This window comes from Calonectris borealis, chromosome 2 (genome assembly GCF_964195595.1).
Source record: "Calonectris borealis chromosome 2, bCalBor7.hap1.2, whole genome shotgun sequence".
NCBI lineage: Eukaryota > Metazoa > Chordata > Aves > Procellariiformes > Procellariidae > Calonectris > Calonectris borealis.
This window is the reverse complement of record NC_134313.1, coordinates 1542530-1555129: the sequence shown is the minus strand read 5'-3', so window position 1 is coordinate 1555129 and position 12600 is coordinate 1542530. Positions and strand designations below refer to the sequence as shown.

Here is a 12600-nt window from a genome sequence, read left to right as displayed (position 1 = left end):
ATGAGGTGAGGTGTGTTTTCCTTCCCGCAATTCTCCAATTTCATGTCCTCCTGGTGAGGACGTGTCCACTTGGCCCTGGCGGCAGCTTTTAAGTGAGAGTATTAGAGGCCAAGGGCTTGGTGTTGATGGTGCGTGTCAGGGCGGGCAGTAGACGTGGCCAAAGCATAGGAGAGGTGGGGTGTCACCAGTGAGGTCATCCCGTGGCACTGGTGTGGTGTGGTTTGCCGGTGCGTGGTGAAAAGGGGGCCCCATTTCCTCGCAGGCCTGGAAGGCTTGTGTGGTGTTTGGAGGTGTGCCGGGGGTGAGGCGCTGCCCCTTCCAATGCATTGGGTCCCTCCCTGCCTTGGTGCCAGCTGGCTAAGCCTGTCTTTAGGCCTGGCCTTGCAGAGTTGGCTGTGCTGGGTGGGTGTCCTGGTGCCCCTCTTGCTGGTAAGGTTGTAGGTGGGAGAAAGGCGGCTGCCTGTTTGGGCTTGTGCCCCGTTGGTGGCGTCCCTGGGGGTGGCAGTGCAAGCAGGCAGAGGAGGGCTGTTTGCGAGAGCAGGCCGTTGTCCTGGCAGCCCTGGTTCAGAGCTCGGGAGCCCTGTGATGTGGGGAGCCCTGCCACGCTCCCCAAAGGCTTGTGCTGGCCCCTCCGTAGCGCTCCCCTTAGCGGGGGCTGGCACATTGGCAGCCGGGGCTCTGGCGTGACACAGTGCTTGATGTGGATCACCTCGCAAGGGCAGGTGAGTTTCTGGAGAGCCCGTGAGTGTGGCGAGAGGCAGAGGGGGAGCGGGAGCGGCAGGCAGGGGAGGCTGGTGAGGCAGGGCCTTTGGGGTCTTGACTTGGGGTGAGTGCCGAGGGGTGAGGCCACATCTCTCCATGGTGTTTGAGGAGCAGAAAGAGGATTTGGTGATCGCCCAGGGGAGTTGGAGGCGAGCATGGTGTACGGGGCCGCAGAGTCGAGGCCCTGGTGGTGGTGGCTGCGTTCCGAAGGCTTGATGAGTGGCAAGGCCTGCCCCGATTGAGCCAAGGTGAGTGTTTTGCAGGCTGTTTGTCAGGCGAGCAGTGCTTGTTGCTGAGGAAGATGAAGGGAGGTAGGAAGGAGTGTGTGTGTCTGGATGGCAGGAAGTCTGTGGGGCCTTCTGGGTCGTAGCCATGAACGCGTAGGGAGCTGGCTGATGCCCTTGTAAGGCCCCTCTGAATTATCTTGGAAAGGTCTTAGTGCCTGGGTGCGGTTCCTGATGGCTGGAAGAGAGCTCAGAGTTCTCCTATCTTGAAGCAGATCAGGAAGGAGGACCTGGGAAACAAGTGGCTGCCTACCCTGATCTCTTTTCCGGGAAAGGTGATGGAGGAAATGGTCCAGGAAAGCACTGCCAAGCCCAGGAAGGACAAGAAGGTGATGGGGAGTGGTCGGCGTGAATTTCTGAAGGGGAAATGGTGCTTGACCGACCTCCGTGTCTTCTACGTTGAAGTGACTAGCTTTGTGGACGAGGAGAGAGCCGTGGCTGGTGTTCACCTGGACTTTTCAGTAAAGCCTTTGACGCTTTCTCCCCTTGCATGCTCCTAGAGAAGCCGAGAAAGGACGGGGTGTGTGAGTGGCCAGTGAGGTGGACTGCAAAGTGGTGGAAGGGCTGGGCCCAGAGGCTTGTGATGAGTGTCCCAAAGCCCAGGTGGAGGCAAGCCTTAAGTGGTGTAGCCTTAAGTGGACTCGGCTCCACGGGGCCAACAGTGTTGCACATCCTCGTCAGTGAGGTGGGCAGTGGGAGGGAGTGCCCCCTCAGCAAGTTGGCAGATGCTGCAAAGCCTGGAGGAGTGTCTGAGGCACCGGCTGGTTGTGCCAGCATTCAGAGGGAGCTGGAGAGGCTGGCGAAGGGGGCAGAGAGGAGTCTCGTGAAGTTCAACAGGGGGAAATGCCAAGTCCTGCCTCTGGGCAGGACTAGCGCTGGTCCCCAGGACGCGCTGGGGGCCGACAGGCTGGAAAGCAGCTTTGCTGAGCATGCCATTGCGGTGGGGGTGCGCTACAGGCCACCTGAGCAGGAAGACGGATCGGATGAGGCCCTCTCTAGAGAGATAGGAGCAGCCCCACGTTCCCCAGCCCTGGTCCTCATGGGGGACTTCAACCAGCCCGATATGTGTTGGAGGGACAACACGGCAGGGCGTAAGCAGTGCGGGAGGTTCCTGGAATGCGTGGCTGATAACTTCCTTCTCCAAGTGGTAGAGGAGCCAATGAGGAGAGGTGCTATGCTGTAGCCTGTTCTCACCAACAAGGAGGGGTTGGTGGGGAATGTGAAGGTCAAGGGCAGCCTTGGCTGCAGTGACCCTGAAACGGTGGAGTTCAAGATCCCCAGGGCAGCGAGGAGGGCGCACAGCAAGCTCACTACCCTGGACTTCAGGAGAGCAGACTTTGGCCTCTTCAGGGATGTGCTTGGTGGAGTGGCACGGGATAAAGTCCTGGAGGGAAGAGGGGCCCAAGAAAGCCTGTTAATATTCCAGGATCACCTCCTCCAAGCTGAGGAGCGATGCATCCCAACAAAGAGGAAGTCAGGCAAAAATGCCGGGAGGCCTGCATGGATGAAGAAGGAGCTCCCGCACACACTCAAACAGAAAAAGGAAGCCTACAGAGGGTGGGAGCAAGGACAGGTAGCCTGGGAGGAATACAGAGGAATTGTCCGGCGGCCAGGGATCAGGTTAGGAAAGCTAAAGCCCTGATGGAATTACATCTGGCCAGGGACGTCAAGGGCAACAAGAAAAGCTTCTATAGGTTCGTTGGGGATAAAAGGAAGACGAGGGAAAATGTGGGCCCACTCCGGAACGAATCGGGAGACGTGGTTACCCGGGATATGGAGAAGACTGAGGTACTCAATGACTTTTTTGTCTCGGTCTTCAGCAGCAAGTGCTCGAGCCTCACCGCCTAAGCCGCAGAAGGCAAAGGCAGGGACTGGGAGAATGAAGAGCCACCCACTGTAGGAGAAGGTCAGGTTTGAGATCACCTAAGGAACCTGAAGGTGCACGAGTCCATGAGACCCGATGAGATCCATCTGCGGGTCCTGAGGGAAGTGGCGGATGAAGCTGATAAGCCACTCTCCATGGTATTTGAGAAGTCGTGGCAGTCCGGTGAAGTTCCCGCTGAGTGGAAAAGGGGAAATAGAAGCCCCATTTTTGAAAAGGGAAAAAAAGGAAGAGCCGGGGAACTACAGGCCAGTCAGTCCACCCCTGTGTGTGGGAAGATCATGGAACAGCTCCTCCTGGAAGCTCTGCTAAGGCGCATGGAGGACAGGGAGGTGATTGGAGACAGCCAGCAAGGCAAGTCCTTCAGCAAGGACTTCACCAAGGGTAAGTCCTGCCTGACCAACCTCGCGGCCTTCTCTGATGGAGTGACTACATCAGTGGACGTGGGATCCATATCGGGACCAGTACTGTTTAATATCTTCATCAGTGACATAGGCAGTGGGATCGCGTGCACCCTCAGCAAGTTTGCAGACACCACCAAGCTGAGTGGTGCAGTTGACACGCCTGAGGGACGGGATGCCCTCCAGAGGGACCTGGACAAGGTTGAGAAGTGGGCCCGTGTGAACCTCATGAGGTTCAACCAGGCCAAGGGCAATGTCCTGCACCTGGGTCGGGGCAACCCCCAGTCTCAATAGAGGCTGGGGGTTGAAGGGATGGGGAGCAGCCCTGCTGCTCAAGGCCTTGGGGGTACTGGTGGATGAAAAGCTGGACATGAGCCGGCAATGTGCGCTCGCAGTCCAGGAGGCCAACCGTATCCTGGGCAGCGTGGGCAGCAGGTCGAGGGAGGGGATTCTGCCCCTCTGCTCTGCTCTGGTGAGACCCCCCTGGAGCACTGCATCCAACTCTGGAACACTCAGCACCAGACAGACATGGACCTGTTGGAGCAGGTCCAGAGGAGGCCATGAAAATGATGAGGGGGATTGGAACGCCTCTCTTAGGAAGAAAGGCTGAGAGAGTTGGGGTTGTTCAGCCTGGAGAAGAGAAGGCTTCGGGGAGACCTTATTGCGGCCTTTCAGTACTTAAAGGGGTTTATAAGAAGGGTGGGGACAGACTTTTTAGCAGGGCCTGTTGCGACAGGACAAGGGGAAATGGTTTTAAACTGAAAGAGGGGAGATTTAGACTAGATACGAGGAAGAAATTTTTTCCAGTGAGGGTGGTAAAACCCTGGCACAGGTTGCCCAGAGAGGTGGTAGATGCCCCATCCCTGGGAACATTCAAGGTCAGGTTGGATGGGGCTCTGAGCAACCTGATCTAGTGAAAGATATCCTTGTCCATGTCAGGGGGGTTGGAGTAGATGACCTTTAAAGGCCCCTTCCACCCCAAACCATTCTATGATTCTCTGACTCTGTGGTGCTGGTGGAGGACAAGCTGACTATGAGGCAGCAATGCACCCTTGAGGCAAAAGAGGCCAAGAGTCTGCAGGGCGGCATTGGGAAGAGCGTTTCCAGCAGGTCGGGGGAGGTGATGTTGCTCTCTCTTCAGCACTGGTGAGGCCCCATGTGGAGACCTGTGTCCGGTTGAGGACTCCCCAGCGGAAGAAGGACGTGGACTTAGTGGAGCGAGTGGAGTGCAGCTTGGAGTCCCGGCAAGACACTGCCGGGACTGGAGCATCCTTCCAGTGAGGAGAAGGTGAGAGAGTTGGGAGTTTTTTCAGCCAGGAGGCAAGGCCGTGCAGGGGAGATGTCATCCATGCGTCTAAATGCTGGATGGGAGGGAATGAGGCCAGGGGAGTGAGACGCTTCTCATGGGTGCCCACGGCCAGGGCAAGAGCGAGTGGAGAAAGCTGAAAAGAGGTGCCATTCCCTTGGAAGAGAAGGCAAGCCTTTTTCCGTGTGAGGGTGGTCAAGCAGTGGAAGCGGTTGCACAGCGAGGTGTTGGAGTCTCCATCCTCGGAGATACTGAAACCCTGACTGGAGATGGTCCTGGAGAGCCTGCTCGAGCTGGCCCTGCTTGGGTTGAAGTAGATGATCTGCAGAGGATCCTTGCGCACTCAATGATTCCGTTTGCTGTGATTCTGCTTGCTGTGATGGCCAGAGAGTCGTGCTGGGGAAGAGGGTTGGTCAAGCACGTGCTGCCATGGGGAGCTTGCGACAGAGGCCTGAGTAGAAATGCATTAGCATGTGCAAGCCTTTGTTGGGTCAAGTGAAGGGCTTGTGTCAGGGGCTGGAAGCCCCCCTGTGCTGCTCTGTGTTTGTGGTGGTGGTGGTGTTGCTGGGGACGTACTTCCTATTTCTGGTGGTGGTGGTGTTGCTGGGGACGTACTTCCTAAGAGAGGTCTTGTAGCCCTTCTGCACCCACCCCGATGGCCTGTAGAGCCCTGGCTTTGTGCTGGGTGAGTTTGGAAGAGCCTTGGAAGAACAAAAGGAAGAGGAGGCGTGTCAGGCTGGGATGCAGGAGAATTTTATTGAGGGGAAGAAACCAGTGAAAAGGCAGGAGCGCCAATTGGAAGGGAGCCGGTGTGAGGTGCAAGTAGGGCGACCATGAGCCGAGGTCCCTTGTGTGCAGTCAATTTATCCAGACCACCGAGGTCTTCCTGCCCCGCAGTGGGAGCGGCACACCAGAAGGCCCTGGTGGTCCTCAGCTTGTGAGAAGGAATTTGCAGCGGAGGGTAATGAACATAGCAGAAGGGACGATGCAGAGAAGGAAGTGGGAGGAGAGGAGGAGGTCCATGGGCCATGTTTTCAGGCAGCCCAGGCTGGCCCCTTCCCTGCTTGCTTGCTTGGTGCCTTGAGAGGAGGAGCTGTGGACGGCAGGTCCACGTGCCAAGAAGGGCCCAGAGGTGCGTCCTCAATCCATGCGGTGGCTTGCAGGGTGTGGGTGGTTGGTGTCAGGGGTGGTGGCGAGGGCCCTTAGCAGGGGTAGCAGCCTCTTCTGCCGCCGAAGCAGCCCAGGCCTCCGAGGCCGTAGCCGTAGCCGAAGGCGCCGGAGGAGACGGGCACTCCCTGGGAGCTGAGGGCGCTGCCCACGGCAGCCGATGTGGTGGATCCGACGGTGGTGTTCTGGGGGAAGGAGCTGAGGATGGGTCCTGGCAGGGTGACCTGCACGGTGGAGGGCTGGATGATGACGTGGGAGTCCTCGCACTGCCTGACACAGGGCTCGTTGCAGCTGTTAGCCAGCGGGGTGGGTCCGCAGGGGCGGCAGAGGTCGTAGCAGGCCATGTGTGTGGTGTGGAGGGGCCCTGGAAGAGAGGGCGTTGAGAAAGCGGAGGGGCATGGGGGTGCGAGGGTTCGAGGGGCGGTGTTGCAGGAGGGTGAGGGAGTGGGGAGGCCTGGTGTGGGGCTGTGGGGAGCGTGGCGTAGGGGAGGCGTGAGGGGTGCTGAGGCTGAGGACAAGGCGTGCTGGAAGAGCGGGGCCAGGCTGGGCAGGAGAAGGAGGGGAAGGGGATCCAGGCTCACCTTGTTGATGGCAGAGGAGAAGGCGTCAGGAGAAGTGTGTGAGGGAGAGAGGCGCTGGGCCGGCTTTTATGCTGGTCCCCGAGGGGCGGGACAGCCTTTGCACATGACGGCATTTTGCAGCAAGCAGTTGTTGCACGCCACAGCCTCGCGAGTAATGAGCTGGGGTGTGTTTTCCTTCCCGCAATTCTCCAATTTCATGTCCTCCTGGTGAGGACGTGTCCACTTGGCCCTGGCGGCAGCTTTTAAGTGAGAGTATTAGAGGCCAAGGGCTTGGTGTTGATGGTGCGTGTCAGGGCGGGCAGAAGACGTGGCCAAAGCATAGGAGAGGTGGGGTGTCACCAGTGAGGTCATCCCGTGGCACTGGTGTGGTGTGGTTTGCCGGTGCGTGGTGAAGAGGGGGCCCCATTTCCTCGCAGGCCTGGAAGGCTTGTGTGGTGTTTGGAGGTGTGCCGGGGGTGAGGCGCTGCCCCTTCCAATGCATTGGGTCCCTCCCTGCCTTGGTGCCAGCTGGCTAAGCCTGTCTTTAGGCCTGGCCTTGCAAAGTTGGCTGTGCTGGGTGGGTGTCCTGGTGCCCCTCTTGCTGGTAAGGTTGTAGGTGGGAGAAAGGCGGCTGCCTGTTTGGGCTTGTGCCCCGTTGGTGGCGTCCCTGGGGGTGGCAGTGCAAGCAGGCAGAGGAGGGCTGTTTGCGAGAGCAGGCCGTTGTCCTGGCAGCCCTGGTTCAGAGCTCGGGAGCCCTGTGATGTGGGGAGCCCTGCCACGCTCCCCAAAGGCTTGTGCTGGCCCCTCCATAGCGCTCCCCTTAGCGGGGGCTGGCACATTGGCAGCCGGGGCTCTGGCGTGTCCAAAGAAGAGCAACGAAGCTGGTGAAGAGTGTAGAGAACAAGACTCATGAGGAGCTGTTGAGGAAACTGGGGTGTTTAGTTTGCAGAAAAAGAAGGCTGAGGGGAGACCTTATCGCTCCCTCCAACTACGTGAAAGGAGGTTGTAATGAGGTGGATGTCAGTCTCTTATCCCTAGTAAGAAGGGATAGGACAAGAGGAAAGAACCTCAAGTTGCAGCGGGGGAGGTTTAGATTGGGTCTTAGGAGAAATGTCATCACCAAAAGGGTTATCAAGCACTGGAGCCGGCTGCCCCAGGAAGTGCTCGAGTCACCATCCTAGGAGGTCTTTAAAGACTTGTAGGCATGGTGCTTAGGGACGCGGGTTAGTGGTGGACTTGGTAGCGGTTAGGTTATCATTTGGACTCGATACCGTTAAGGGTCTTTTCGAACCTAAATGACTCTGTGATTGTATATGGGGCACCCTGCAAGGGCAAGTGAGTTTCTGGAGAGCCGGTGAGTGAGGCAGGGCCTTTGGGGTCTTGACTTGGGGTGAGTGCCATGGGGTGAGGCCACTTCTTTGCACGGTGTTGGATGGGCAGAAAGAGGATTTGGAGATTGCCAAGGGGAGTTGGAGGTGAGCATGGTGCATGGGGCCACAGAGCCGAGGCCCTGGTGGTGGTGGATCATGCCGAAGGGTTGATGAGTGGCAAGGCCTGCCCCAATTGAGCCAAGGTGAGTGTTTGGCAGGCTGTTTGTCAGGCGAGCAGTGCTTGTTGCTGAGGAAGATGAAGGGAGTTAATAAGGAGTGCTGTGCGACTGGGTGTACGTCAGTCCATGGGGCCTGAGGGGCTGCATCCTCGAATGCGGAGAGAGCTGGCTGATGTCCTTGGGAGGCCACTCTCCATCAGCTTGGCAAGGTCATGGTGGCTGGGGACAGTTCCTGAAGATTGGAAGACGCTCATACCCATTGTATCTTGAAGAAGATGAAGAGGGAGGATCTGGGAAAGTAGAGGCTGGTGAGCCTGACCTCGTTTGTGGGGAAGGCGGTGGAGGAAATGGTCCCGGAAAGCACTGCCAAGCCCAGGAGGGCCAAGAAGGTGATGGGCAGTGTTCGGCGTGGATTAACGAAGGGGAAATCATAGAATCACAGAATCACAGAATCATGAAGGTTGGAAAAGACCTCTAAGATCATCGAGTCCAACCGTCCACCCAACCCCACCATGCCCACTACACCATGTCCCTAAGCGCCTCATCTACACGTCTTTTCAATACTTCCAGGGATGGTGAGTCAACCACTTCCCTGGGCAGCCTGTTCCAAGGCCTGAACCACTCTTTCAGTAAAGAAATTTCTCCTAATGTCCAATCTAAATCTCCCTTGGCGCAACTTGAGGCCATTTCCACTCGTCCTATCGCTTGTTACTTGGGAGAAGAGACCAACACCCACCTCACTACAACCTCCTTTCAGGTAGTTGTAGAGCGCGATGAGGTCTCCCCTCAGCCTCCTCTTCTCCAGGCTAAACAGTCCCAGTTCCCTCAGCCGCTCCTCATAAGGCTTGTGCTCCAGGCCCTTCACCAGCTTCGTTGCCCTTCTCTGGACACGCTCCAGCACCTCAATGTCCTTCTTGGAGTGAGAGGCCCAAAACTGAACACAGTATTCGAGGTGCAGCCTCACCAGTGCCGAGTACAGGGGCACGGTCACTTCCCTAATCCTGCTGGCCACACTATTTCTGATATAGGCCAGGATGCCGTTGTCCTTTTTGGCCACCTGGGCACACTGCCGGCTCATGTTCAGCCGGCTGTCGACCAGTACCCCCAGGTCCTTTTCCTCTGGGCAGCTTTCCAGCCGCTCTTCCCCAAGCCTGTAGCGTTGCCTGGGGTTGTTGTGACCCAAGTGCAGGACCCGGCACTTGGCCTTCTTGAACCTCATACAGTTGGCCTCAACCCATCGATGCATCCTGTCCAGACCCCTCTGCAAAGCCTTCCTACCCTCGAGCAGATCAACACTCCCGCCCACCTTGGTGTCGTCTGCAAACTTACTGAGGGAGCACTCGATCCCCTCGTCCAGATCGTTGATAAAGATATTGAAGGGGACCGGCCCCAAAACTGAGCCCTGGGGAACACCGCTCGTGACCAGCCACCAACTGGATTGAACTCCGTTCACCACAACTCTCTGGGCTCGGACGTCCAGCCAGTTTTTTACCCAGCGCAGAGTGTACCTGTCTAGGCCGTGAGCCGCCAGTTTCTCTAGGAGAATGCTGTGGGAGGCAGTGTCAAAGGCTTTACTGAAGTCCAGGTAGACCTCATCCACAGCCTTTCCCTCATCCACTAGGCAGGTCACCTGGTCATAGAAGGAGATCAGGTTGGTCAAGCAGGACCTGCCTTCCATGAACCTGTGCTGGCTGGGCCTGATCCCCTGGTAGTCCTGGACATGGCTTGTGAGCGCACTCTAAACGAACGCTCCATAATCTTCCCCGGCACCGAGGTCAGGCTGACCGGCCTGTAGTTCCCCGGATCCTCCTTCCGGCCCTCCTTGTAGATGGGCGTCACATTGGCAAGCCTCCAGTCATCTGGGACCTCCCCTGTTAACCAGGACTGCTGGTAAACGATGGAGAGGTGCTTGACCGACCTCCGCATCTTCCGGGTTGAAGCGACTGGGTGTTGGAGGAGGGGGGAGCAGTAGCTGTTGCTGAGCTGTACTTGAATGAAGCCTTTGTCGCTGTCTGCCATTAGCTGCTCCTAGACAAGCTGAGAAGGTAGGGGCTGTGTGAGTGGCCAGTGAGGTGGACTGCAAAGTGGCTGAAGGGCTGGGCCCAGAGGCTTGTGATCAGTGTCAGGACAAGAGGCCATGGGCACAAGGGGAAACAGATGGAATTCCATGGGCAAAGGCGGCAAGCCTTTTTCAGTGTGAGGGTGGTCAAAGAGTGGAAGAGGCGGTGGAGCCTCCATCCTTGGAGATACTGAAAACCCGCCTGGCCATGGTCCCGGACAACCTGCTGTAGCTGGCCCTGCTTGACCATGGCCGCTGCTTGACCGTTGAAGCACCGGCTGTGCAGCGGTTCCTGCCAAACTAACGGATTCTGTGATTGTGTTTGGTGGGAGGGCCGGAGAGTCATGCTGGGGAAGAGAGTTAGTCAGGTGTGTGCTGGCACGGGGAGACGTCATGAGAGGCATGCGCATGGGAGCGTTGTCATGTCGAAGCCTTTGTTTGAGCAAGTGATGGGCTTGTGTCATGTTCTAGAAGCCCCTCAGGTGCCAGTCTGTGGAGGTGTTGGTTGTGGTGGCCTCTTTGCTAGGTGAGGTCTTGTGTCTGTTTTCCACCCACCCCGATGGCCTGTTGAGCCCTGGCTTTGTGTTGGGTGAAGTTGGAAGAGCCTTGGGAGAAGAAAGGGTGTGGAGGCGTGTCAGGCTGGGATGCAGGAGAACTTTATTGAGGGGAAAAAAAAAAGTGAAAAGGTAGGACTGCCATTTGGAAGGGAGCCGGTGTGAGGTGCAAGTAGGGCGACCATGAGCCGAGGTCCCTTGCGTGCAGTTGATTTATCCAGAGCACCGAGGTCTTCCTGCCCTGCGGTGGGAGCGGCACACTAGAAGTTCCCCGGGTCTTTGGCTTGTGAGAAGGTGTTTGGAGTGGAGAGCACTGGTCATAGCAGAAGGGGCAATGCAAAGAAGAAGTGGGAGGAGAGGAGGAGGTCCATGGGCCATGTTTCCAGGCAGCCCAGGCTGGCCCCTTCCCTCCTTCCTTGTTTGATCCTTGAGAGGAGGAGCTGTGGACGGCAGGTCCACGTGCCAAGAAGGGCCCAGAGGTGCGTCCTCAATCCATGCGGTGGCTTCCAGGGTGTGGGTGGTTGGTGTCAGGGGTGGTGGCGAGGGCCCTTAGCAGGGGTAGCAGCCTCTTCTGCCGCCGAAGCAGCCCAGGCCTCCGAGGCCGTAGCCGTAGCCGAAACCACCAGAGGAGACGGGCACTCCCTGGGAGCTGAGGGCGCTGCCCACGGCAGCCGATGTGGTGGATCCGACGGTGGTGTTCTGGGGGAAGGAGCTGAGGATGGGTCCTGGCAGGGTGACCTGCACGGTGGAAGGCTGGATGATGACGCGGGAGTCCTCGCACTGCCTGACACAGGGCTCGTTGCAGCTGTTAGCCAGCGGGGCGGGTCCGCAGGGGCGGCAGAGGTCGTAGCAGGCCATGTGTGTGGTGTGGAGGGCCCTGGAAGAGAGGGCGTTGAGAAAGCGGAGGGGCGTGGGGGCGCGAGGGGCGGTGTTGCTGGAGGGCGAGGGAGTGGGGAGGCCTGGTGTGGGGCTGTGGGGAGCGTGGCAGAGGGGAGGCGTGAGGGCTGCTGAGGCTAAGGACAAGGCGTGCTGGAAGAGAGGGGCCAGGCTGGGCAGGAGAAGGAGGGGAAGGGGGTTCATGCTCACCTTGTTGACGGTGGAGGAGAAGGCGTCAGGAGAAGTGTGTGAGGGAGAGAGGCACTGGGCCGGCTTTTATGCTGGTCCCCGAGGGGCGGGACAGCCTTTGCGCATGACGGCATTTTGCAGCAAGCAGTTGTTGCACGCCACAGCCTCGCGAATAATGAGGTGGGGTGTGTTTTCCTTCCTGCAATTCTCCTTTTCATGTCCTCCTGGTGAGGACGTGTCCATCTGGTCCTGGCGGCAGCTTTTAAGGGAGAGTAGGTATTTGGGAGGTTTTGCATGAAAGGTGCATGTGAGGGCATTCTGCAGACGCAGCGAAAACTTCGGAGAGGTGGAGTGTCGCCAGTGAGGTCATCCCGTGGCACTGGTGTGGTGTGGTTTGCAGGTGCGTGGTGAAGAGGGGGCCCCATTTCTTCGCAGGCCTGGAAGGCTTGTGTGGTGTTTGGAGGTGTGCCGGGGGTGAGGCGCTGCCCCTTCTAATGCATTGGGTCCCTCCCTGCCTTGGTGCCAGCTGGCTAAGCCTGTCTTTAGGCCTGGCCTTGAACGTTGGCTGTGGGTTTCTTGCTGCTCCTATGGCTTGTAAGATTTTATCTGGGTGGATTGGGTTTGCGTGGCAAGGTTTTTGTAGTGGGGAAGCTGCAGGAGTGAATTCTGTGAGAAGGTACGAGACGCTTCCCCCATGTCTGATAGAGCCAGTTCCAGCTGGGTCCAGGATGGACCCGCTGCTTGCCAATGCTGAGCTAATCAGCAACGATGCAGGGGGGAACGTTGCCACCAAGGATGAGGAAAAGGTACTTAATGCCTTCTTTGCCTCAGTCTTTAAGAGTCAGAGCAGTTATCCTCAGGATATTCAGCCCCCTGAGCTGGAGACAGGGACGGCAAGCAGAATAAACCCCCCAAAATCCAAGAGGAAGCTGTTAACACCACCTGGACGCTCATGAAGCTATGTGGCTGAATGAGAAGATTATGGAGCGGTTCATCTTCAGGGCGCTCACA

General features: G+C 57.8%; 2 protein-coding genes across 2 annotated transcripts; both read right to left on the bottom strand.

Moving 5' to 3' along the window:
- Positions 1 to 5837: 5837 nt before the first annotated feature.
- On the bottom strand, positions 5838 to 6146 carry LOC142079792 (feather beta keratin-like). The gene has a single exon (XM_075144539.1). It carries the CDS (start codon positions 6144 to 6146, stop codon positions 5838 to 5840), a length of 309 nt encoding a protein of 102 aa, XP_075000640.1.
- A 4927-nt stretch (positions 6147 to 11073) lies between these two features.
- Positions 11074 to 11382, bottom strand: LOC142079791 (feather beta keratin-like). Its single transcript, XM_075144537.1, has one exon. The coding sequence runs from the start codon at positions 11380 to 11382 to the stop codon at positions 11074 to 11076; it is 309 nt and encodes a 102-aa protein (XP_075000638.1).
- Positions 11383 to 12600: the final 1218 nt, after the last annotated feature.

Excerpts from the sequence above, each read along its gene's own strand:
- LOC142079791 (XM_075144537.1), bottom strand. The coding sequence starts at position 11,382 with ATGGCCTGCTACGACCTCTGCCGCCCCTGCGGACCCGCCCCGCTGGCT.
- LOC142079792 (XM_075144539.1), bottom strand. The coding sequence starts at position 6,146 with ATGGCCTGCTACGACCTCTGCCGCCCCTGCGGACCCACCCCGCTGGCT.